The sequence below is a fragment of the Lemur catta genome, chromosome 1 (assembly GCF_020740605.2).
Source record: "Lemur catta isolate mLemCat1 chromosome 1, mLemCat1.pri, whole genome shotgun sequence".
Lineage (NCBI taxonomy): Eukaryota > Metazoa > Chordata > Mammalia > Primates > Lemuridae > Lemur > Lemur catta.
Window position 1 is genome coordinate 110,543,985 of NC_059128.1, and position 26,674 is coordinate 110,570,658.

The 26,674-nt window shown below is 48.9% G+C and overlaps 1 protein-coding gene across 2 annotated transcripts; it reads left to right on the plus strand.

The window, feature by feature from the left end:
* The first annotated feature begins 13,127 nt into the window (after positions 1-13,127).
* Positions 13,128-26,264, plus strand: TSPAN16 (tetraspanin 16). 2 transcript variants are annotated; one of them, XM_045546282.1, is made up of 7 exons: positions 13,128-13,196; positions 14,622-14,819; positions 17,196-17,270; positions 18,911-19,018; positions 20,891-21,043; positions 22,918-23,001; positions 26,179-26,264. In XM_045546282.1, the coding sequence occupies exons 1-7, from the start codon at positions 13,128-13,130 to the stop codon at positions 26,224-26,226; spliced, it is 735 nt and encodes a 244-aa protein (XP_045402238.1). In that variant the 3' UTR covers positions 26,227-26,264. The 2 variants fall into 2 exon arrangements, with proteins under 2 accessions (XP_045402238.1, XP_045402247.1); XM_045546291.1 differs by lacking the exon at positions 17,196-17,270.
* Positions 26,265-26,674: the final 410 nt, after the last annotated feature.

Here is a 26,674-nt window from a genome sequence, read left to right on the forward strand (position 1 = left end):
TGACCGCATCTGTGAAATGGGCGTAGTAACCTCAGTGCTGGCCCTGCAGGCCCGTGATGGGGACCAGGGAAATGTCAACGGGAGACGCTGCCTTGGCGGATTGTTTTTTCTGCTGCTTCCGGAGCCAGAGAAGGAAGCTGGAAGCCGGTGTCCCGGCCTGCCTCTGGGAGTTTAAGTCACAAAGAAAGGGTCTAGGGAGGGCAGGGGGGCAGGCCACAGGCTTCCTGTTGTTCTTTGAACAGATGGCCCAGCTGCCGAACGCTTGTCTGTCTCAAAGCTTGTGTCTATCCCTGGAACTCACGTCTTATTCTTCTCAGTGACACCTCTGTTGAGTTTTTTTTTTTTTAGAGATAGGGTCTTGCTCCGTGGCCCAGACTGGAGTGCAGTGACGTCATCGTAGCTCACTGCAGCCTCGAACTCCTGGGCTCAAGGGATCCTCCTGCCTCAGCCTCCTGAGCAGCTGGGACTATGGGCAAGTGCCACTGCACCTAGCTCAAGTTGGCTGATTTTCCATCACATCCGAGTGTCTAGGGTCCCTGACACCCAAGGAATCTGCAAATAGAACTCAGGGGAGTTCATGAACTTGGAGGGGGAAAACTTGCCTCTTTATTTTCACCAACCTCTGAAATTGGGCTTTTCCTTCCTTTAGGAACGTGCACAATAAACAGCAGCATCAGCAAATCCGATGACTGCCACCAGCAGAAAGCGTGATATCTCCAGGTTGCATCTGGGGGGTTGCAGATGCCTTAAAGAATTGCTCCCAGCTGGGCACAGTGGCTCATGCCTGTAATCCTAGCACTCTGGGAGGCCAAGGCGGGAGGATCGCTCGAGGTCAGGAGTTCAAGACCAGCCTCAGCAAGAGCGAGACCCCATTTCTACTAAAAATAGAAAGAAATTAGCTGGACAACTAAAAACATATAGAAAAAATTAGCCGGGCATGGTGGCGCATGCCTGTAGTCCCAGCTACTCAGGAGGCTGAGGGAGGAGGATCACTTAAGCCCAGGAATTTGAGGTTGCTGTGAGCTAGGCTGACGCCACGGCACCTTAGCCTAGGCAACAGAGTGACACCCTGTCTCAATCAATCAATCAATCAATAAAGAGGTAATGAAGTAAAAGTGAGGTTATTAGGGTGGACCCTAATCCAATATGACCAATGTCTTCACAAGGTGGGATTTGGACACACAGACAGTCTACAAGCCAAGGAGAGAGGCCTCGGAAGGAACCAACCCTGCTGACACCTTGATCCGGACTTCAAGGCTCCTGAAATTTAAGACATTACATTGGTGTCGTGTAAGCCACCCAGTCTGTGTTGCATTGTCATAGCAGCTCTAGCAAACTCATACACGTCTGCTCTTCTCATCTGGTGCTTCCTGGGGTCACCGCCAAGAACTTATACTTAATTCCTGTCACAGCGGTGGCTTCTGGGGAACCCAGATTAAGATAAAGCCACCAGAAGGTGGCATGGGGAAAGCAGAGAGTCTCAAAGGAACACAGCCACACAGAGAAGGGAGAGCAGTAGCCTCGAGGGAGGTGCAGCCAGACCTCAGCGTGACAGGAGCCACCGTATTTGCTCCAGACACGCATGAGAGAAAACTTCCGACGTGGCGGGGGTGGCGGGGGTGGCGGGGAAACCCCGCCATGGGAACAGCCTCCGTGGTTTCAAGCCACAAAACAAAATCACGGCCCATTTTTCCGAGGCCACAGAGGAAATGGTTACCAGTTGGGCGATGGTTTGCTTCTGTCACTGGGCTGACCTGACCTCAGCTTTCCTGGTGGTTTCTTAGACTTAGTGTAATGTTTGCAAGGTTTCGTCCCGTTGTAGCACGTGTCTACCCGTCATTCCTTTTACACGGACAGACCACATGTTTACCTATCCACCAGTGGTTGGACACACGGGTCACTTCCACCTTTTGCCTACTGCCAACACTGCTCCTGTGAACACTCCAGAACAAGTATTTGTGTGAACATAGGTGTTCATTTCTCTTGAGTATATACCTAGGCATGGAATGGCCGGGTCATACGGGAATGTTATGTTTAACATTTTGAGGAGTTGCCAACTGTTTTCCGAAGTGGCTACCCCATTGGACATTCCCACCAGCAGCGTTTGAAGGTTCCAGTTCCTCCACATCCTTGTGTGAAAACACTTCCTGAGCCCATTTTACAGATAAGACTAAGGCATACTGAGGCCAAGCAACCAGGCTCAAGGGCCCACAGCTAGTGAGAGGCAGAGCTAGGGCGGGCGCCCAGGGCTCTAAACTCCAGGCACCAGGATTTCCTCATTTCACTGGAGCTTTAATAAAAAGTCTGTGGGTCTTTATAGAGCTCCTATAGTATACCACGCAGTGAAGGTACACAGTGAACAAAACAGATAGGAATAAAGTAACATAGAGAGAGCTCAGATTGTTTAAAGTTATAATAGTAGTCAGGTATGGTGGCTCACGCCTGCAATCCCAACACTTTGGGAGGCAGAGATAGGAGGATTGCTTGAGGCCAGGAGTTCGAGGCTGCAGTGAGCTACGATCACGCTACTGCACTCCAGCCTGGGTGATAGAGTGAGACCCTGTCTCTAAAAAAAGTAAATAAATAAATAAATAAATAAATAAAAGAAAAAGAAGAAGTTATACAGGTTATTATAAGATAGAAAAAATCTGGAAGAATATGCAGGATTAAAATGTACTCTCTCTTGCTAGGTTGCTCTCAATTTTTACAATGTTCGAATGTTTTAACCCTAAGCACGGGCTCCTTTTTTTTTTTTTAATGCTCTTTTAAAATTGTGGTAAAATAAGCCATTCAGAGTGGCACATGCCTGTAGTCCCAGCTACTCAGGAAGATGAGGCAGGAGGATTGCTTGAGCCTAGGAGTTTGAGATCAGACTGGGCAGCATAGCAAGACCCATGTTTTTTAATTTAAAAAACTGTGGTAAAATACATAGAACATAAAATTTGCCATTTTAGCCTTTTTAAAATTTCTTTGAGACAGAGTCTTGCTCTGTTGCCCTGGGTAGAGTGCTGTGGCATCACCATAGCTCACTGCAACCTCAAACTCCTGGGCTCAAGTGATCCTCCTGTCTCAGCCTCCCAAGTAGCTGGGACTACAGGCACGTGCCACCATGCCTGGCTAATTTTTTTCTGGTTTTAGTAGAGATAGGGGTCTCGCTCTTGCTCAGGCTGGTCTTGAACTCCTGAGCTCAAGTGATCCTCCCGCCTCGGCCTCCCAGAGTGCTGGGATTACAGGCGTGAGCCACTGCGCCTGGCCCATTTTAGCCAACTTTCCCAACTTTTTTATGGCTCCAAGCTGAAATGCTGTACCCATTATGTGAGAACTCCCTGTTTTTTGCTTTCTCCCAGCCCCTGGCAACCTCTGTTCTACTTTCTGTCCCTATGAAACAGCCTATTCTAGATATTTCCTACAACGGGAATTACAGCACAAGCTGCCTTTGTGATCAGAAATGGCCGTGAGTTCATGTTGTGTTTAAATAATGGCAGGTAGACACGGGTGCTCACTGCTACATCTGTGTTTACTTTCGTCAACCCTGTGACTGGTGCCAGGTGATGCTTTGAGAGTCCCCAGGTGTCGCGAGGGCAGAGGCTGCTCCTGGGAGATGCCGGAAGCCAGGCCCAGCTGGAGGGGAGGGGCAATCGGATGGAAGGTCTGCCTTCTGAATGTGGTGCCTGCATTTGCCTTGTGAAGGCCTGAGGGCTTCCAGGGCCCAGGAACAGTGAGTGTTAGGGACTGAATGTTTGTGTCCCCCCAAAATCCATATGTTGAAATCCTAACCCCCAAGTCGATAGTATTAGGAGGTGGGGCCTTTGGGAGGTGATTAGGTCATGAGGGTGGAGCCCTCATAAATGGGATTAGTGCCCTTGTAAAAGAGGCCCCGAGAGCCACCTCACTCCTTGAGCAAAAAGATGAGTGTCTATGAACCGGGAAGTGAGTCCTCACCAGACACCAAATCTGCCGGTGCCTTGACCTTGGACTCCCCACCTTCCAGAATTGTGAGAAACAAATGCCTATTGTTTAAGGCACCCAGTCTATGGTACTTTTGTCATAGCAGCCCAAGCCACTAGAACACAAGGTGGACGAGACCAGAGTCCACCAATAGTGGACCAGGCTGCTTTGACAGGTGGTGAGATCCCTGTCATGTGATGTTCTCAGAAAGAAGCCGGGTCTGATATTGTAATTGTCTGGCCGGGCATGGTGGCTCATGCCTGTAATCCCAGCATTTCGGGATGCTGAGGTTGGAGGATCACTTGAGGCCAGGAGATCGAGACCAGCCTGGGCAACACGGCAAGACCCTGTCTCTACAAAAGATAGAAAAATTAGCCTGGTGGGGTGACGCATGCTTGTGGTCCCAGCTACTTGGGAGGCTGAGGCAGGAGAATCACTTGAGCCCAGCAGTTTGAGGTTGCAGTGAGCTGTGATGATGCTACTGCACTCTGGCCTGGGCAATAGAGTGAGATCCTATCTCAAAAAATAAATAAAATAAAAAGTAGTTGTTTACACATCTGGATCACTAACATGGCAGGGACCACATCTGCTTGTTTAGCACAGTGGTTGGCATACACTGGGTGCTCAGTGGATATTTATTGAGTGAAGACGTGGTGGATTAGTGAATGGGCAGATGCCACCCATCAGAAAGAAGCATTGACTTTGGAGTCCAGACAGTGGACTTCAACTCTCAGCTCCTCTGCTCCAGGCTGTGTGGCCTGGGGCATGGGGGCTTCCTCCTCTGAGCCTCGGGTCTCTCTTCTGCAAAATGGGTATTCCAATAGCGCCTACCTCTGAGGATAAGACAGACGATTCCAGACCATTTCAGCACCTGGCACACAGTCAGGGCTCCCAGAAATTCATACACTGACTCACCCAGATCTTTTAAAAGAAAGTCACAGGAAACAGTCTGAACACAGCCTGCAAGGAAAATTCCTGTGCTGGGTGGAATCGTTTTTCATGACCCCTGAGGAGCTGGCTCAGTTTCAGGTCAGAACTGTGTTTTGTTTCCCCAAATTATCTCTCACTTGCCCCCGGTCCAAGATGAGGTCCTGGTTCCCAGTGTCCCCGCCCGGGTCTCAGCGAGGAGCATCTGCTTTGATATTGACAAAACCCTCACAGGAATGCAGAGACTTTGGCTGAAAACAAGACTTAGAATTCAGTTTGGGTTCCCACCCCAGGTCACCTTTTAAAAACAATTGTAACATCGCTCCATTTTCTTGAAAACATTTTTTTCTGAGTGCCAAAGGGATATGCTCATTAGAAACAATTTGCGAAAATTTTCAGAAAAGCTTATATGAGAAAAAAAAATCACCCACAGCCCAGCCATGCTGGTGTTTTTTGTGCATTTTCTTTAAGTTATTTTTCTCTTTGGAACAGGTGTCTGTGCTAGTTTTTCAAAAAGGTGGGATTGTTCCAAATGCACAACTTTGGAAACTGTGGTGTCCATTTAGCAGCATACTGGGATCATTTTTTTTTTTTTTGAGACAGAGTCTCGCTTTGTTGCCTGGGCTAGAGTGAGTGCCGTGGCGTCAGCCTAGCTCACAGCAACCTCAAACTCCTGGGCTCAAGCGATCCTCCTGCCTCAGCCTCCCGAGTAGCTGGGACTACAGGCATGCGCCACCATGCCCGGCTAATTTTTTCTATATAGATTTTTAGCTGTCCAAATCATTTCTTTCTATTTTTGGTAGAGACGGGGTCTCACTCTTGCTCAGGCTGGTCTCGAACTCCTGACCTCCAGTGATCCACCCGTCTCAGCCTCCCAGAGTGCTAGGATTACAGGTGTGAGCCACCACGCCTGGCCTGGGATCAATTTTTTGGTTTGGTTTGGTTTTTGAGACAGAGTCTGGCTCTGTTGCCCAGGCTAGCGTGCTGTGGCGTCAGCCTAGATCACAGCAACCGCAAACTCCTGGGCTCTAATTTTTAAATTTTTTCTTTTTAGAGATGGGGTCTTGTTATGTTGTCCAGGCTGTTCTCAAACTCCTGGGCTCAAGCGATCTTCCTGCCTCAGCCTCCCGAGCAGCTGGGACTACAGGTACACACCACCACCCCTGGATAACTTTTTTCTGTTTTTAGTAGAGATGGGGGTCTCACTCTTGCTCAGGCTGGTCTCGAACTCCTGGCCTCAAGTGATCCTCCTGCCTCAGCCTCCCAGAGCGCTGGGATTATAGGCGTGAGCCACTGTGCCAGCCTGTGGTGGTTTTTCCACACCACTGAACCTTCAAGACTGGGGCAGATTCCACATTTTAAAATAAGAAAGATTGTATGTAAGTAAGTGTGGTTAAAAGACAGAAAAGGTGTATACCAAAGCATCTCCATGGTAGGTAAGACTGACACTCTGGGTTTGAATTCTGGCCATACCGCTTACTTCCTCTGTGACCTTGGACAGTTGTTTTAACCTTTGTGCCTCAGTTTCTTCATCCATAAAGTGGGAATAATGATGGCACCCATTTTATTGTATTATTGTGAGGGTAAATAGATAGCAGGTGCCTAGGACAGTGCCCAGCTAGCTCATAATGAAAGCTCAAAAAATGTTAGTTACTGTGCTGTTATTACAATTATTCTTGCTGTTAGTGTTGAACCATAAATCAATGGCCTTCGTGACCTTCTGGTCTTTTTTCTTTGGGGATACGTGTTTTATTTTTTCATTTATTTTTATTTTTTTGAGATAAGGTCTCGCTCTGTTGCCCAGGTTAGAGTGCAGTGCTGTCATCACAGCTCACTGTAGCCTTGAACTCCTGGGCTCAAGCGATCCTCCTGCCTCAGCCTCCCGAGTAGCTGGGACTACAAGTTTGTGCCACCACACCTGGCTAATTTTTCTGTTTGTTGTAGAGACAGGGTCTGGCTCTTGCTCAGGCTGGTCTCAAACTCCTGGCCTCAAGCGATCCTCCCGCCTCAGCCTCCCAAAGTGCTGGGATTACAGGCGGGAGCCTCCAAGCTCAGCCAAGGGTCTCTATTTAAAAGGGCAGTCAGAGCAGGCTTCCCAGAGGAAGTGGCATTTGAACGGGAACAGGGAGCGCTGTGTGCAGAGGTCCAGGAACGAGTTCCAGGCTGAGGGAGTAGAGCGAAGGCGGGACCTGGCATGTTTGAGGAGCAGGGACGAGGCCCCTGGGGCAGAAAGAGTGATGGAGGCTCAGAGCCGGAGGAGGCGAGGGCCGAGAGGTGAAGGGGCAGATCTTACATGGCCTTCTGGACCGCAGGGAGGACTTTGGCTCAGAAACCATGGAGGGCTCAGCAGAGGGTGGACATGATTGGATTATGGATCGGACTGGAAATCACTCGGGTGTATACTGGCGCCCCCTAGTGTCTGTCGATTAATGATTGGATTGGAAATGGCTGAGCTGTACACTCGCGCCCTCTGGCGGCTGTGGGGAGAACGGACTTTGGGGGGCGAGGACGGGAGCCCGGAGGCAGGGGGGCGGGGAGGCGGGTGCCCTGGTGCCCGGGAGCGGGAGCGATGGTGACGGCTGGACCTGGAAGGTGGTGGAAAGTGGTTTGGCTCAAGAGATCGTCCCGCCTCACCCTCCCCAGTAGCTGGGACTACAGGAGGGGGCCACCACACCCAGCTAATTTTTAAATTTCTTGTAGAGACAGGTCTTGCTATGTTGCCCAGGTTGGTCTGGAACTCCTGGCCTCAAGTGATCCTCCCGCCTCGGCCTCTCAAAGTGCTGGGGTTACAGGCATGAGCCACCGTGCCCGGCCCATTCGTATTCTTAAGGAAGAAAAGATTGCCTTGTCCAGATGTGGACCCTTTTTTCAAACCTTGTGCTGTGTTTCTCAGCCCCCACAGGCAGCTGGAATATATGCCCATGCACAGCCACTGTTTCCTGTCTGTGTTGTTTTTTTCAGGCTGCCAGGACAAATCACAGAAGCTCAGTGGCTTCACACAACAGGAAGTTATTCTTCTGGAGGCCAGAAGTCTGAAGTCAGGGTGTCGGTGGGGCCATGCTGCCCCTGCAGGGTGTAGGGCAGGACCCTTGACTCTTCCGGCTTCTAGTAGCTCCTGGTGTGCTTGGCTTGTGGCCGCATCACTCCAATTGCTGCCTCTTCCAGCATCTCACGGCCTTCTGTCCTCCGTATCCAAATGTCCCTCTCCTGTCTCTTATAAAGACACCAGGTATTGGATTTAGCACCTGCCAAAATGATCTGGAGATCATTAACTAATGACATCTGCAAAGACCCTATTTCCAGATAAGGTCGCAGTCTGAAGCCCCTCGTGCACAAGGATTTTGGGGGAAACACAATTCAGCCCGCTACAGTGCCCAAGGCACTCAGAGCCGGAGAGGAAATGACGCAGGCGTTGCAGGGACGGAAGCAGGTGCTGACTTGGGTCATTTCCCTGCTTTCCCACCGGGAAATGCCTTTTACAGTATTTATTTATTTTTTTTATGGTGGCAAAATACACATAACAGAATTTTTACCATTTTAACCATTTAAAGTGTACAGTTCGGGGGCATTGGGTACACGCACATTGCTGCCAGCAGTGTGGCATCTCACACATCTGTCCACGTGAGACATTCACTCCGCCTCTGCCCCTCCCCAGCCCCTGCCACGGACCGCTCCACTTTCTGTCTCTATAAATCTGTTGACTTTAGGGACCTCATATGATTGGAACCGCAAAGTATTTGTCATTTTGCGACTGGCTGGTATGGGCTGAATTTTGTTTCTCCTCCTCCAACTCATATGCTGAAGTTCTAACCCCCACTACCTTAGCATGTGGCTGTATTTGGATAAGAGTCTTTAAAGCGTTAACTAATGTTAAACAAGGTCATTGGGGAGTGGCCCTAATCCAATATGATTGGTGCCCCCCCTTTTTAAAAAATTATTTATTTATTTATTTATTTGAGACAAAGTCTCGCTTTGTTGCTCGGGCTAGAGTGAGTGCCGTGGCGTCAGCCTAGCTCACAGCAACCTCACACTCCTGGGCTTAAGCAATCCTCCTGCCTCAGCCTCCCGAGTAGCTGGGACTACAGGCATGCGCCACCATGCCTGGCTAATTTTTTCTATATATATTTTTTAGTTGGTCAGATAATTTCTTTCTATTTTTAGTAGAGACGGGGTCTTGCTCTTGCTCAGGCTGGTCTTGAACTCCTGAGCTCAAGCAGTCCACCCGCCTCAGCCTCCCAGAGTGCTAGGATTACAGGCGTGAGCCACCACGCCCAGCCAATTATTTATTTATTTTTGTTTTTTGAGACACAGTCTTGCTCTGTTGCCCGGGCTAGAGTGCTGTGGCATCAACCTAGCTCACAGCAACCTCAACTCCTGGCCTCAAGCAATCCTTCTGCCTCAGTCTCCCGAGTAGGTGAGACTACAGGCGTGTGCTACCATGCTTGGCTAAATTTTTCTATGTTTAGTTGCCTGGCTAATGTCTTTCTATTTTTCAGTAGAGACAGGGGTCTTGCTCTTGCTCAGGCTGGTCTCAAACTCCTGACCTCAAGCGACCCCCACCCCATGCCTGCACCTCCCAGAGTGCTAGGATTACAGGTGTGAGCCACTGCTCCCAGCCTTGGTGTTATCAATGCTTTTAGTTAAGAATTTTGCATTAATTTTCTCAGCTGGTTGGAATAATCCTGTACCTACCTAACTAATTCCTTTTGAAGGGCCTTTAGGTCATTTCCAATCATTCAGCAACTCAAACTAGGCTTAAGAGCAGGTGTTGAGATTGTCTTAGCCAAAGATGGCATTGGCATGGGCGTAGGTCACAAGATTGTCTTAGCTGAAGATGAAATGAATCAGAGCCTTTAAAAGCTCTGTGCTTCTGCTCAGAGGCAGGATGTTGGTACTTTGAGATGGGAGTCTGCCAACTTCCTCATTTGCCAGTGAATTAATAAACTGCCCTTTACTTCTCCTCAAAAAAAGAAAGAAAGAAAAAAAAAGAGCCAGTGTTGGCAATACTATGTCGTGCACAAAAACATTTTATATTGCAAATAACATTGTATTGCTACAAACCTATGCCTCTTTATTTACATATATCTAAATATGGTCCATTTACATATTTTCTTTGGCTATAGTAGCAGAGTGCTGACAGAGATGGTACGGTCTGCAAAGCCCTCTAGTGCTTTCCAGAAAAAGTTTGCCAACTCCTGGCCTGTATGTGTTTGGATAAATCTGTAGTAGAATTTTCTAGAAGGAGAAATGCCCCACTCCCCCAAGCTTTAAAAAGTCCCATTTGCACTTGCTGCAGGTCCCTCCTGAGATATCAGAAGTGCAAAATCTCCGAAAGCTTTTTAGTGTGTTTAACTGAGAGCCTTGAGGAATGGGAAGTGGAAACAGTCTTGGCTGTCCTGGGATCAGCTGCCCAGTGAAGAGAAGAAATTATAGCCTGAGACACACGTGCTAACAAGAGCAGACACCTCCTCAAATGTCACCTGCATGTGTTGGACTGGTGGCCACTCGATGCTGCCTGAGCCTTCATCAGCAACCCCGAGACCTCTGAACCCTACAGGGCCAACACCCCTGACACCCTCTGTTCTGCTTGGCTGCCTCAGCACACCTCAAGGCTAGGTATTTTGAATATCGTCAGCAACCTCTTGTTGCTCCTTAATTTCACTCCCCTCCTTTCCAAAATCTAAGACACTGCTGGGCCAAAGGGGTGGAAATTCCAGATCTTTAAGTATTAACAAAAAGAACCTGGGAAAGCCGTGTGTGTCCCTATAGGATAGGGCCTCCCATCACCCCTCAATGCCTCCCAACCTACAGGTCCTCAGCACACAGGGATTGAAGGGTCAACCACAAGTCAGAATGTGAACACGGGGAAAGAAATAGAATTTTTAAAAAATCTAGACAAACAAAAAAAATCCCTAATGGTGGAATTGCTATTTGCTTCCTTTTCATTTTATAGCAATGATTACCGTCATGATCCTTTACTGTCTCATCAATGATTTTAGCCCCTCCTGCTGCACCCTGGTGACACTTCCGTGCCCATTCCCAGTGAAGGCTGAGGTCCATGGCCTGGGAAATCCCAGATTGAGTGATTAATGGCAAGGGCATGGACCATCCTCAGCAAGGACAGGTAACTGTTTTTGGTGCCTCAGACTTTTTTGTTGGATGGTGGATTCTGATTTGTCACCCCATTCCCCAATGTTTGTTACTAAAATACATTAAATTATAAAATGTCCCCTTGTTAGAGGTGAACCTAGGTTTTGTGAGCCCTAAATGCACAAATTTATCTTTGCTGCAATTTTTTTTAAGAGACAAGGTCTCTCACTATGTTACCCAGGCTGGTCTTGCGCTCCTAGGCTCAAGTGATTCTCCCATCTCACCCTCTCAGAGTGCTGGGATTACAGACATGAGCCACTGCGCCTGGCCCTTTGCTGCAAATTTTACATGAACAGTCAACCCGGTGAACCTATAGCAGGGCCCCTCTCAGAGTTTGGCACACAGGGCCGCACTTCCAATGACCACCGCCAGGAGGCGCGCGAGGCTGTAGATGGGGCTTTGTAGTTAAGCCGGGGCGGCCGAGGGGCGGGGCGGCCGAGGGCCAGTTTCCTCCTGGGGCTGCCCACCTCTCTAGGCTGCCCTCTCTTCCCACTCTGCCCGCTTGTATCTGCCCCTCATTTCCCCGCCCTCCTTCACGCCTGTATTCACGTGCTCGTTTCTTTCTGAGTTGCTGTCTCTGCCGTCCTTCGCACCCCTAGTTCCTCTGTCTTCCCTTGAGTCCACATTTCCCCAGCCCTCCTTTGCACCCTACACTCCCCATCCTCCCTTGTACCCCCATTTGCTAGCCTTCCTTTGAGCCCCAGTTTTCAGCATCTTAGCCCCTGGCTCTAAGGCTCCCTGTTTCGTTTCTTATTTTTTTTAAAGACAGTGTCTCGCTCTGTCGCCCAGGCTGGAGTACAGTGTCACAATCACAGCTCACTGCAGCCTCGAACTCCTGGGCTCAAAGGATCCTCCTGCCTCGGCCTCCCAAGTAGCTGGGACTACAGGCGTGAGCCAACCTGCCGGGGCATTAAGGCTCTTTATTTCAAAAGACCTTTTAGAGAGAGGAGTGGAAGGATACACTCCTGGCTGTGAATGGGGCCTGTGGTCTAGGAAGGAGACAGCCTCTCCTCCCTGAAGATCTTGCTTACTTCTATATGTTCCAAGAAATGGGTGATTTGACAAACCTTCATTAAATGAATTAATGTGTAAGCTGTTTTCTCCCATTTGAGCCTCTCCCCACAAGCCATCCAGGATCTGGACACAGACACACCCCAGTCCACGGCTGGACAAAGAGGTGACAGGGCTGGGGTAATGTGGCCCTGGACCAGGTGAGAGTAGGGAGGCAGGGGGCAAGGTGGGCTAGGGGCTGCGGAATTGGGGTCTGGAGTGCTTCAGTGCCCATGTGCACGTGTTTTTCCCTGAAATGCCCACTACGTCCGCCATCATCAAGAAAAGCTTGGTGACTGATGGCACACAGCTCAAGGACAATCCAGCTGGGAAGGCCTCGGATGGAGAAAGGACGGGCTCTCTGCCTCACACATTACTGCCCTCATTCATGTCAGTCTTACGGCTTCAAACCCTAGCCTTGGCCCTGCTTCCTGTGAGGCTTCAGGCAGTCCCTTGGCCTCTCTGAGCCCTGTGAGAGGGATGGGCCAAGTGTGGCCTGGGGTTTGGGGGGCCCCAGTGGCTTGTAGCTGGATTCCTGCATCATGTTGCCTCCTGATTCATTCATTCCACACTGGTTTCTTAAGTACACACTGTACTGGGCTTTGGGGACACAGCTGTTAATAGGACAACCTAGGCCTCTGCCCTCTTGGAGTCCCCAGTCTATCTGGGGATATCAACTACATAGTGAGCACTACGCCCACAGGGCCCTCGTGGCATCTGGGGCTTCCCAGGACAGCACATCATGTCTTTTCTCCCGCCCTGGTGTGGCCTGTTTGGAGGATGAAGAACTAACCGGGGACAGTTTGGGGCACCTGCTTCCCTGGCACCGTGAGCCTTGCTCCAGTGTCCGATTGTGATGTGATAAAGGTTTATGACTGAGGCGGGGCAGCTGGTGGGCAGCCCCAGGCAATGACCAGGCAGCCAGGACAGAGAGGGCCAGAGCAGGTCAGCTTCAGTGTCTCTCCCCCAGACCCCTCTCATCTGGGGAACAGCAGCCCAGAGGTTTAGGAGGATGCTGACTTAAGTGTCCAGGGCGCCCCAGTATGGCCAACATGGCTGAAATACACACTCCATATTCTTCCTTGAAGAAACTGTTATCTTTATTCAATAGCTTCCTGACTGTAAGTATGTCACCACCCAGGCCCCGAGATGTTGCAGCCCATCCTCCACAGACGGCTCCCTGAAAGACAGAAATAAGTTGATCCAAATTGGCATTCAGATCTGTGGTCCTCAGGGAAGCCAGAGGGATGTAGGGCAGACAGACAAGGAACAAGTGTAGGCTCTGATTGACCCAGAGCCGGTGAAATCAAGCACAGATGAGTGTGATCTGGGGGACCCTGGGTGAGTGATGGAAGATCTTGGCTTGAAGTCAAATCCTACAGAAAACCAAGTTGTTTGGGGACCACAGGAGGGAGTGGTTCTTCTCTTGATCTTTTATATTTTTCAAAACATTTTTTTCTTACTGTAAAAGTAGCCTGCAGTGTACACTGTTAAAGAAGTCATTGTCTTCATTGTAGTACAGTGTTAAGGAAAAGCTGCCAGGAGAGAGAATGAAATTAAACATCACCCTTATCTCCTCGCCTGTATTGTAACATTTTGATGGAATTAAATGAGACAATGTATTTAAAGGGCTTAGACCTGTCATGAGGTCCTTGCTCAATAAATACCGTCATCACTGTCATCATCCTTCCAGATTTTTCTATATATCTTTAAAAATTTTTTTCAATATTAATATACATTTAATTTCTTTCTCTTTTTTTGTCCATCTATCACCATACTATCTATATATCTTTCAAAAACAGCAGAGCATCAAAGACTTCATGTCTTTGAGTCAAAAAAAAAAAGCAGAACAAACAAATGCTTTTGCTTCACAATCCATTTTTTTAAGAAAATGTGTTAAGGCATTAAAAACATCTTTCTGTTACGGACTAAATATTCTCCTACAACAGGTGTCAGCAAACTACAGCCTTGCCTGAGTTACAAGTACAGTGTTATTGGAACACAGCCAAGCCCATTTATTTGCAGGTGGTGTACAACTAACTGCTTTCGAGCTACACCAGCAGGATGGAGTAGTTTCAACAGACGCCTTATGGCCTGCAAAGGCCACAGTGTCTGGAGTTTTTCAGAAAAAAAAATTGCCAATCCCCGTCCTGCAACACCATGTTAAGCAACTGTCTGAAATCCCACTGCATGGCTGTACCATGATGTACTCACCCAATCTGAATTATTGGTTGCTTCAGTTATTTTCAATGTTTTGTTCTCATAAAAACACTCTAACAAATATCCCTGTGCATCCTTAAAGGTAAAACCTTTAAGGTTTTAAGAATGAATTGTGAAGTGTCCTCCTGCCTCACAAATAAATAAAGTTTGTTGACTGGCAGCAACTTATGGGAATGTTTCTATATCCTCGCCAACACTGGGTATTAACATTTTTTAACACTTTTGCTGATTTCATTGGCCTTTGCTTCCCCCCACCCCCCACCTTGGGAGAGTTCTATTTATATACAACTAACAGATTATTTTTTTTTCTGATTTCTGTTCTAAAGGTGTCTGGTATTATCCTCATTGGCCTGGGCATCAGTGCCAAGTGTGGAGGGACCACTCTGACCAGGGTCCTCGGATTGTCCTCTGCATACCTCCTTCATGTAGGCTGCCTATGCTTGGTCCTGGGATGCATCATGATACTGCTGAGCTGTGCCGGGTGGTATGGGACAACTAAAGAAAGCAGAGGCATCCTCTTGTTTGTAAGTTGGATCTGCACACAGACCCCAAAACTGCCCCCCACCATGTACAAATCCTTCATTGCACATGTTGCAAACAAAGTTGGTTGGTGTCCCCTATTTTAACTGTGTTTAAGGTGTCCTTTTTTAGAACCCCTCCCATCCCCAAGGTCATAAATTATATCCTCCTAGGTTTTGCATTCCATGATTTTAAATCTTGCTTTCTTGCTTTTAGCTCTTTAGCATTTGTTAGGAGTCCAATTGTGTGTATGGCGTGAGGTAAGAGTCTGATTTGATTTTTTCCCCCCAATTGGATGCCATACTGTTGTACTTATTGAGGGACCCATTCAGTTCTCCTTTGTCACACTAACCTTCCACTATGCTTGGGTCTGTCCCGGGTGCACTGTTCTGTTCCATTGCCCCGTGTGCCTGGTCTGTCCTTTGCTGACACAACATTGTTGTCATCGCCAGACATGTACATGTTCAAGTACATGGAGTATAAAAATTTCAAGCACGATCATGCAATGGCATGTCACAGAGTTTATGTGTCTTACTCATTCTCATATGCAACCGTGGCAACATCTCCCCCCAAGTCCAGCTGTCATCTTCCTCACTCCCAGCTCCATCTCTGTTAGACTGGCCCCTTAGAATCTTGCTTAAGTGAACCCTCCCACCCCAGGTTTAATCTTCCTTCAGTATCTTGTCTTCCTTCCTTCACTGTGTTGCTGCAAGACTCTGGCTGTTTTAATTTGGGGATTTCAGGGAGACCCTAACTCTAGTCATCCTCCAGAACGTGGGTATCCTGATTGGTAAAATCACCCCTTCCCCATCCTTCTCCCCCTGGAAGTTCCATCATCTCTTGTTTTTTTCCCTAATTACTTCATCCAACAAAGACTCATTGAACAGGCCCTGTGCCTACAATATTTCATTCTAGCTTCAATCTGCTGCAGGCTCTATTTTATCTGCCCATTATTTAATTTGGAGAAATCCAAGAATCCTCTCTGGCACACCGTGTCCAATCCAGCCAGAAATTCCATAGGCTTTGCCCGCAGTGTCTGTTCCCCTAAAGCCTCCGAGAGACTTCACTAGGGAAAGCAAAGCCTCTTTTCTTGAGACAGAGTCTCGCTCTGTTGCTCTCTTGCCTGGGCTGGAGTGCAGTGGCATCATCCTAGCTCACAGCAACCTCAAAGTCCTGGGCCCAAGCGATCCTCCTGCCTCAGCCTCCCAAGTAACTGGGACTACAGGCTCAGTGCCACCAAGCCTGGCTAATTTTTCTATTTTTTGCAGAGACGGGTTCTCACTCTTGCTCAGGCTGGTCTCGAATTCCTGGCCTCAAGTGATCCTCCTGCCTTGGCCTCCCAGAGTGCTGGGATTACAGGCGTGAGCCAAGCAAAGCCTTTTTGGTGGTATTGGGAGCCCCAGAGGGTCGTGAGCACAGGAGGGACATGCCCGGACTCTGCTGCTCACTAGCGCCCTCTGGTGGCTATGAGGGGAATAAGAGTGTGTGGGGTTAGGGGGAAGGACCCGGGTGGGGCGGTGATGTCCCGGCATGAGAAGTGGACACAGATTTGGAGGGTAGATCCTGAAGATGGAACCCATAGGACTTGCTGACGCCTGGGTGTCTGATCTCTGGACACCTCAGTGACCCAGAGACAGGGAGATACTCATCCTCACCATCTGTCACATGAACGGACAGTTTGGGTTCCTCACGCCTGCTAAACCCTGCACCCACGTATGCCCTGTGGGGAGCCCGGGCGTGTATCCACTGTGCTTTCCTGTTTCTCCTTGTCAATGCCAGATAAGCCCAGCCACTGGCCAGTCTAGCGACTCAAAGCCTGAATTGGCTGGTCCCACCTGCACATTATACAGATGGGGAAACTGAGGCCCAGAGGAAGCTGCTTCTCCACGATGTGTGGCTTCAAGACCTCCCCTCTGCTGGCCGATTCCCCATGGTTCTGCCCCATGCATTTGAATTGCATTGGAAGAATAAGCCAGGGAATGTTATGTCACCCGGCACCCACCCGCTGCTGGCATCTCCCTTGCAATCCCTGTCTGACGTTTGTTGTCCTTGCTGTCCTCCCCATTGCCCCTCCTGCATCTCCACCAGCCTCTGCTCTCTTAGGCCCCCCGAGGTCCCCTCTTAGGCTGCCAGAAATAGGGGCCCAGCTTGCAGGTCCTCAAAACACCCTTGAGTTCCCAACGTGCAGGAAAGCGCCCCTTGGGAGAAATAAAAACCAACAGCCCCCCCACCTTCCGACCCAGGCCTGAGTTTCTTTCAAACTGGAGAGGGCCCAGGGTGGCCTAGGGCGGGGGGTGGGGGCACAGGGACAGCCCCTCCCCGCCCCCGCACGGTGCCGAGCAGGCTCCCAATCCCCCTCTGTCCCCCTCTGTGTCTTCCAGTGCTTCCTGGTCATGGTTGTCATCTTCGTCCTGGAAATCACAGCCGCCACAGTGGCCCTTCTGTTCTTCCCAATCGTAAGTATGCTGCTTCCCCACTCAGCATTAGAAAGAAACAGAGTCGCTAGAAGCCCACCCCTGCCCTCTGGAGGCACCCACGCTCCATGCTCACCTTGTGGGGGTCCAGTGGTGGAAGGACCCACGGGTCCCAAGGACGTGACTTGGCCCCAGAGGTGAAGTGAAAAGCTGAAGCCTCCACCTTCCTGTGTAAGGCCTGAAAACCCTGCAGGGTGCATTTAGGGCCGGGAGAAGGGGAGGCGATGGTAAAAGCGTGCGTGTTGCTGGGGTTTTGGAACGTATGCAACTTAGAGGGGCTATTTAGTAAAATCCACCCAAACAATGAAAGCGTGAGCACTTTGGCCCGACGACCCCACGTGTGGGAATTATCCAAAGGTTGACTTGCTGTCGTGCAGAATGAACTCACACCAGGGTGTGCCAAAGATTGCAAACAGCTTAGTGAGCATGTTCAAGTGAGTTATATAACACACCTGTACAGCGGAGTCCCAGACACCTGGACACAGGGAAGGTGACCACTCTCTGGGCCCCAGATGGAATGTTCTCCAGATTAGAGTGCTGACCTCATCAGCGTCCCCCCAGATGCTGACCCTGAAGCAAGAATTCAAAGGCATGGGGTTGATTTGGAAGGTGACCCCAGGAAGTATTACATCTGAAGGGAACAGAAGTGGGGCAGAAAAGGGCAGGCAGCCCACTAAAGGTGACCTCACGAGCTACCAAGATCAGTCCTGCTGGGGACATCTGGGAGACAGCATAGAACATGCATCTACGTTGTTCCACTCTAGGGGGAAGGGGCTGGGGTTTTGATCCACAAACTCCCATTGGCCATTGATTGAGGGCTGCTCCCAGGGCACGCTGGCTCAGAGGCCAGGGACCCCTCCCTTGCTGGCAATGTGGCCAGTGGGCACAGGACTGGTAACGTCCCCCGGGGTTACGGGCAGGGCACCAAGAGCACCTGCCACTCCTGTTGCAACAGCCAGCTGCAGGACAATGAGCGCAGTATAAAACAAGGACAAAAAAGACTGCGAATATACTGTGCTTTGACACACATAGAGCATCTCTTTGGGGACACAGGAAACGGTGACAGTCATCCGCACAGAGTGGGAGGAACTTTTTGGCTGGGAGAAACAGGTGGGAGGGAAACTTTTCATGGTCTAACCTTCTGTGCCTTGTTCATTTCGAACCACGTGACTCTTTCACCTCTTTGTGGAAGGTGGGGGGTGGGGGCGGGGGGACTTTTTAAAACCTTGATTTAAAAAATAGAAAATTAAATTTGCCCCTTATGCGTAGAGAGAGATTGAGTTGGTGGAGGTGATATTCGACTCTATAATTGAGTTAGAGCCAGATCGGGGGCGGAACAGGCTGTGGGCAATTTGAAAGAGCACATGATTCAGATGCGTTTGCGATGGTACAACCAGATGCACTTGGCTCAAGACCCACGTTCTTCCCCGTCTCCATTGCTTGGGGACTGTGGGAGCTTGAATGTAACGTCCTCGAGGGCAGATCCCATGAGCTGAGGGCGGGAAAAGCGAAGGAAGCAGAAGGGAAGGCCCCCCCCCCGCCCCCGCTCTGTCCCCAAGAACCTCCACCAAGGGATCACCCTTGCTAGTTGGGTGCTAATGGCTTCCAATCTCATCTGTGAGGCTCGAGATCTGGCTTTGGAGCACACCTTCATGACCCTGAGGAAGAATTACAGAGGATACAATGAACCAGACGACTATTCCACAGAATGGAACTTTGTCATGGAGAAGGTGAGCCTCACTTAAAAAAAAAAAATTGTGGAAAAATATACATAACATGAAATTGACCTTTGAAAGTTTTTTTTTTTTTAGAATTTTAGAGACAGGGTCTCACTCTGTTGCCCAGGCTAGAGTGCAGTGGTGTGATCATAGCTCACTGCAGCCTCAAATTCCTGGGCTCAAGTGATCCTCCTGCCTCAGCCTCCTAAGTAGCTGGGACTATAGATGCGCACCAGCATGGCTGGCTACTTAAAAAAAATTTTTTTTAGAAATGGGGTCTTGCTATGTTGTCCAGGCTGGTCTCAAACTCCTGGCCTCAAGCAATCCCCCCATCTCAGCCTCCCAAAGTGCTGGGATTACAGGCGTGAGCCACCATGCCTGGCCAGGACATTCTTCCTTTTTAAGGCTGAATAATACTCCATTGTATGGACACACTACATTCTGCCCTTGCCTTCTTACGTCAGGGGACATTTGGGATACTTATACCTTTTGGCTCTTGTGCACAGCGTTGCTATGAACACAGGGGTGCCAACATCTGAGTGAGTCCCTGTTTTCACTTCTTTTGGGTATATACCCAGAAGTGCATTTGCTGGGTTATATGGTAATTCGATGTGAAAATTTTTAAGGCACTGCTGGACTCTTCCATGGTGACCATACCATTTTCTACTCCCACCAGCAATGCATGAGGGCTCAAATTCCTCCTTCCCCTCATCACACTTGTCTTTTTCTGGTCTTTTTGGTCATCACCATCCTAACAGGTATGAAGTCATGAGATTCCCATCTTGACTCTTGGTGTTGAAGGAACAAGACTGGCCTCAAGGTGTCATCTAGGCTTTCAGGGAAGATGGTTGTGGACAGCCAGGGAGACTTTGGAAGGGAAATGCCATGGCCTGCTTCTAGGAGCATTTCACATCTGAGTTGTGGGTCAGGCGCTGCTCCAGGGTCATGGCCAGGCTTTGGAAGGGACATGGGGTGGGAATGATGCTTGTCTGCGTGATGGTTTTGGCTTCTTAAGCTTGAGATGGTAAAGCATGTCTCTCATTCATTCATAGAGCCCTTCACTAATATTTAGTGAGCACTTCCTACGTGCCAAGCACTGTCGGGGCTCTTGGGCTACATTAGAGTGCACACAAAATACTTGCTCTTCTGGTACTGACACTTGAATGGAGAGACAAGAAGCCACTAAACAAACACTGGTGTCAGGGTGCTAAGTGCTAGAAAGAAAAAAAAGTCAACCAAGCTAGGTGTGGTGGCTCATGCCTATAATCCCAGCACTTTGGGAGGCCAAGATGGAGGATCGGTTGAGCCCAGGAGTTCAAGACCAGCTTGGGTAACATAGCAAGACCCCATTTCTACAAAAAATAGAAAAATTAGCTGGGCGTGTTGGCACGTGCCTGTCATCCTAGCTACTTGGGAGGCTGAGGCAGGAGGATCACTTGAGCCCTGGAGTTTGAGGCTGCAGTGAACCATGATGACACCATTGTGCTCTAGCCTGGGTGACCGACCAAGACTCTGTCTGAAAAAAAAAAGGAAATTTGAAAGAAGAACATTCCAAAAAAGACAACAGCACGTGCAAAGGCCCTGAGGCCAAGGCTGGAGCTTGCTAAATGTGTTTAAGGAGCAGCAAAGAAACCAGTGTGGCTGGAGCTGAATGAACAAAGGGGACAGTTGGGGGGACGTGAGGGCAGGGAAGTGACAGAGGCAGACTGTGCAGGGCCTTGTGGGCCACAGAGAGGAGTTCAGCCTTTTCCCCGAGTGAGATGGGAGCCCTGGAATATTGTGACTGCTCTAGACAGTAACCATGGTGACCATGATTTCTATTGTTTTGATCGTTTTATTATTTGAAAGAGAGTTTTTCTTTTTAAGAGTTTCTTCTCTCTGCAGCTGAAGTGCTGTGGGGTGAACAATTACACAGATTTTTCTGGCTCTTCCTTTGAAATGACGACTGGCCATGCCTACCCCAGGGGCTGCTGCAAGTCCATTGGCACTGCAGCCTGTGATGGGCGCAATGTGTCCACAGGCGTCATCCACCAGGAGGTAACTCAAGGTCGTGCTATATGTTTCCTCATCAGGCCTCCGAGGGCTGGTGGCTTTTATAAAAATTGCTTATTCATGGGGATCCCAGCAATGGGGGTCAGGGGAGAGGGAACCAACTGTCATTGAGTGTTCAGCTCATGTTGACAACATAGCCTTGGGGGGTTAAGGTTACCCTCCCCATTTCACAGATTGGGCCACTGAGGCTCAGAGAAGTGATGTGACCGGTTCAAGGTCACGTGGCTTTGGTGGAGTTGGGATTTGAATCTATGTTGGCCTGAGTCTGGTGCCTGGGCTGCACTGCTTGCCCTCCAGACACCGTAAACTGCAGCAAGAATGATGAAAAATAGTCATCCTAGTGACAGTGACAGCTGGCCACATGACTGAGCACTCACTTTATGAGTTTTGTCACGTTGCACCCCTTGAGGTGGGGACTATTCTTTGCTTGGTTTGCAGATGGCGAAACTGAGGCACAGAGTGGTTCCCATGGCCAGAGAGTCCTGGGACTTGGCTTCAAACCCCACCCAGTGTTCCCCTGAACTTCTGCCACGAGTGAATGAACACAGTGATCTCCTCTGAGGAAAGAAACAGGAATCATTCATTCATTCATTCTCGTTGAATGGCTCCAAGCCTCAGAAACAGACACAGGCCCTGCACAACCTGCCTGTCACCTCCTTTCCTCCCTGCTCACTCTGCTCCAGCCACCCTGAGCTCCTTGCTACTGCTCCAAATCACCAGGCACCCACCTGCCTCAGGGCCTTTGCAGAGGCTGTTCTTTCTGCCTGGAACATTCTCCCCCCAATTGTCTTCCTTCCTCACCTCTTTCACGTCTGTGCTCAGATGTCATTTCCCTGGTGAGGCTGTTCCTGACTCCCCATTTGTAAAAGGATCCCCGGTTCCAAGCACCACATTCCAGCCTCACACCCTGCCTCTGTGTCTTTCCGGCATTTATTGCCATCTGACAGTGTTGTCACTGTGCTCGCTGTCACCTGCTTTCCCCCACTCAAATGTTGGTCCCATGAGGGCAGGAATTTTGTCTGTTTTATACACTACTGGGTTGCTAGTGCTCAATTCAGTACCCAGCATACAGTAGGAACTCAATAAATACCTATTATGTGAAGGGGAGCACGGAACAGTGACAACAGTAAGCTCAAGGTGGCCCAAGCTTCCACAAGCGAGATGTGCCAGGGCTCTAGAGGAGGGAGCAGCTCAGTGACTGAGAGCAGAGGTCCCACCACCTGCAGAGGGCTGCCCTGTCCACCCACTTTCTCTGGTCTCCTAATCTCTTTGAGCTTCAGTTTCCTCACCTGTAAAATAAAGAAAAGAATAGTACCCACCTGATGGGGTTGTAGTGAGACATGAGTGAGAAAATACATATAAAGGGCTGAGAAGCTATTGAATACATACCTTCTGTTCATATGTAAAGAGTGCTCAGAAATAACTAACAGTTACTGAATGCTGGCTGTGTGTCAGGCCACTGAGATGTACTTCATGTAGACTCTTTCTTGTAATCCTCAAAAAAAAAAAATCCTGTGAGGCAGATCCAGTTGATCTCATTTATAGATGGGAAAACTGAGGCACAGAGAGGTATAGCAACTTCTCCAAGGTCGCACAGCTAGTAATAACCCAGGAAGTCCAGGCACACTTAACTGCCACATTTGAGTGTCAGCACAGATGGGGAGAAGGGAGGGAGTGGTGTGTTCTTTGGGGAAAATGAGGAGGCCAAGGGAGATGATGGACTGTGGGGGGCAGTCAGATGAGAAAGAGTCAAGGCCCCATGGCTTTGTCACCTCCTCTCTGAGTCGGAGAGGAATCTGGGTGGCCCAAGTTGATGAACACTAACCATCTCTTGCTCGCTTTGTTGTTTGTGTCCTTAGGGCTGTTTCTGTAAGCTCCTGAAAATAACCAAGGCTCAGAGTTTCACCCTGAGTTGGGGGTCTCTGGTGGCAGCAATGATGCAGGTAAGACCCAGCCTTCCTGGGACACATTGAGCTCTTTTATTAAGCACCTACTGTGTGCCAAACTCTGTTCTGGGCACTGGGGACACAGCAGTGAACAGAAGTCAAAAATCCCTGCTGTGGTGGAGCTTATATTCTGATGGGGGGGCCAGGGATAATTATTTCACTTAAAGGTACTTGCTGAGAAGGAAGTAGAACAGGGTGATGGGAGAGGGAAGGGAATTGGGGAGGCCTTCCCCAAGGAGGTGACATTTGACTAGCCACCCAAAGAGGGGAGGGAAAGCCACATGAGTATATGGGGGAAGGCAGAGGGAACAGCTAGTGCAAAGGTCCTGGGGCAGGAATAAGCTTGGTTGATTCAAGGACCAGCAGGAATTTCCCTGTGGCAGGAGCAGAGTGAGGTAGGAGGGTCAACAGAGGGAGATGAGGGTGGGGGGTTAATGGGGTCAGATCATTCAGGGCCATGTGGGCCACAGGGAGGGGTCTGGCTTTTATTTATGATGGGAAGCCATGAAAAACATTTTATCATTCATGTTTTTTCACTTCTCAAACTTTATTGAGCAACTACGTTGTGCCAGGCAGTTTTGTAGCTACTGGGGACACAGCAATGAACTAAACAGACAAAAATCCCTCCTCTCATGGAGCTGACGTTCTAATCAAGGGAACAGAAAAGAAACATGATTTTTTTTTTTTGAGACAGAGTCTCACTCTGTTGCCCAGGCTACAGTGCCGTGGCATCAGCCTAGATCACAGCAACCTCAAACTCCTGGGCTCAAGCGACCCTCCTGCCTCAGCCTCCTGAATAGCTGGGACTACAGGCATGTGCCACCACACCTGGCTAATATTTTCTATTTTTAGTAGAGACGGGGTCTTGATCTTGCTCAGGCTGGTCCAGAATTCCCAACCTCAAGCTATCCTCTCGCCTCGGCCTCCCAGAGTGCTAGGATTACAGGCGTGAGCCACCGCACCTGGCCAAGAAACATGATTTTTAAGATTGGAGAACATACTGTCTGACAGTGAGAAGTGTTAGGGAGTTAAGAAGAAATACAGGGAAGAGGAGAGTGAAGGTCATTTTAAGCAGACAATGTCCTTAATCATTCATCAATAAAAGGGGAAAGTATGAGGGTTCTGGGGCCTCAGTCCGGGTTCAGGTGGGGAACAGGGCTCTAGGATATGCCCTGTCACCCAGCTAATGAGCCTGGTGTACACTTACCTGGTGGGAGGCCTGAGTGGGCAAGACCTGGGACTCTGGACTTCAGCCATATCCATGTTACTCACCAGCTGTCACTGAGGGTCAGTGCCTTGGCCTCCCCCATTTGCCAAATGAGCTGCCCAGTGGTTTGTCGTGAGGCATCGACGAGGTGCAGTATGTCAGAGGCTTGGCACGATGCCCTGCCCACAGCAAGTGTGAAATGATTCTGGAAAGTTATTGTCATCAGATTTAGAGAGGGAGACACAGGGTGACAGTGGCTGAAAGGTGATGAGTTCTCCGTGCACCACTAGAGATGTTCAAAGACCATTCACTATGAAAACTCCATGTATCAGAGCTATTCGTATTCCTGAACCCTGTCCAAAGAAAACCATGTGCACTTTGAACAGAGAAAAGATCTTGGCCAAGGAAAGTCCAGCCCAGGCAGGCCCAAGGGAGAAAAGAAATGGGGAGTGATTCATAATAGGTTAGGTTTGAGATTTCTTTGGGGGATTATGAAAATGTTCTGAAGTTATATATTTAATAGTAGTGATGGTTGCCCAACTCTATGAATATACTAAAAGCCATTGAACTTTACACTTTGGACAGGTGAATTGTATGGTATGTGAATATCTCAAGCTTATTATCTAAAAAATTTATTTGCATGCCTCTGAGTCTCTAAGCAATTTTTTCATGTGCTTCCCCCATATTGATTATCAACACATAGTAGGGTCTTTTCAGCAAATCACCACCAGCCAAGACACAGATGCATCTCACCATCCTGTGATATGTATTTTTTTAAATGGGTATTCTTTCTTTCTTTTCTTTTCTTTTCTTTCTTTCTTTCTTTCTTTCTTTCTTTCTTTCTTTCTTTCTTTCTTTCTTTCTTTCTTTCTTTCTTTCTTTCTTTCTTTCTTTCTCTCTCTCTCTCTCTCTCTCTCTCTCTCTCTCTCTCTCTCTTTCTCTCCTTCTTTCCTTCTTTCTTTCTTTCTATCTTTCTTTCTTTTTTTTGAGACAGAGTCTCACTCTGTTGCCTGGGCTAGAGTGCTGTGGCATCAGCCTAGCTCACAGCAACCTCAAACTCCTGGGCTCGAGCAATCCTCCTGCCTCAGCCTCCCGAGTGGCTGGGACTACAGGCATGCGCCACCATGCCCGGCTAATTTTTTTTTCCTACATATATTTTTAGTTGTCCAGCTAATTTCTTTCTATTTTTAGTAGAGACGGGGTCTCGCTCTTGCTCAGGCTGGTCTCGAACTCCTGAGCTCAAACAATCCACCTGCCTGGGCCTCCCAGAGTGCTAGGATTACAGGCGTGAGCCACTGCGCCCGGCCTTAAATGGGTATTCTTTTTTCTTGTACAAATTTATAACACTGATTATGTGTTTGTAAACTATACCACACACTTCTCCCCAAGGATTCTAGCAGGAAGCAGCATTCAGCCCCCCCCCCCCATACCATGGTCCATTTAAGATGCTTTCAGGGGCCTGCTTGCAGAATGGTGGGGAGGGCTCTGTGAAATGAGGGATGTTGAAGGAGCTAGCAATATGGGGAGCTGTTATTTCTCCTAGCCCTGAAGGATCTAGAAAAGGAGTGAGAAGGGACCATCCACCCACAGCCGTGGCCATGAAGTCAGGATGGGCACAAGGGAGGGAATGAGGAAGAAATACCCTGACCTCTCTTTCCTTCCGCTCTACCATCGCCTTCTGGTCCTTCCTATTGGTCAAACCTTACCGGAAATCCGGGGGCAGGGGCTTCTGGGAAATGTAGTCCGCGCGGCCCTGGGGTGGCCAGAAGAGACTATTCATCACGTTCACTGCCTTAAGAGAACCAAAATAGCTCCAACTTGACCCAGACAGTTGTTTAGCACTTCCGTAAAACTCTGCCCCTCACCTCTCTAGAACAAGATGCTCCCTCTGACCCCGTAACTCTAGTTTGACTCTGGTTTAGAGGTCTCTAGCATTGGTTCCATGTTTTTTTCTTCTTCCATTTCAGTTGCCAGGAATTCTTGCCACCTTGCTGCTGTTCATCAAATTGGGCTGACACTCAGGGCTGGAGAGGACAAGACACCTGGACCCACCTGGCTGCTGGAGATTCGGTCTCTTTTCTATTTCTCTGCAGCACTGCTTTTGGTGGGGAGACTGTTAATAAAAAGATTCAGGAAACCCCTGTCCAGCCTGACTCCCATCTGGTTAGTTTTATTTTCACACCACTAGGCAATGATTTTTAGCTTGAAATACCTGAATGAGATAGCATGTCCTTCTTTCTCACACAACTCTCCTGGGATATAAATTACTTTGTGAAAAAATCTGGAACATTCACAAAAGCTGAGAGAATCCATCCAAATGAACCCCCATAAACCCATCACCCAGATTCCACAACACAAAGATTTTGACATATTTGTTTTATCTATCCCCTTTTTTCTAGATAAAGTATTTTATTTTTGCATTTTTTTTTCTTTTTTAATTTATTAGATCAACACAGGTGTAAT

Bases quoted from the DNA above. Each gene is read 5' to 3' on its own strand.
- TSPAN16 (XM_045546282.1), top strand. From the start codon at position 13,128: ATGGCTGAAATACACACTCCATATTCTTCCTTGAAGAAACTGTTATCT. The intron at 14,820-17,195 runs GTAAGTTGGATC...TGTGTCTTCCAG, and splicing joins GCAGAGGCATCCTCTTGTTT to TGCTTCCTGGTCATGGTTGT. The intron at 21,044-22,917 runs GTAACTCAAGGT...TTGTGTCCTTAG, and splicing joins CAGGCGTCATCCACCAGGAG to GGCTGTTTCTGTAAGCTCCT.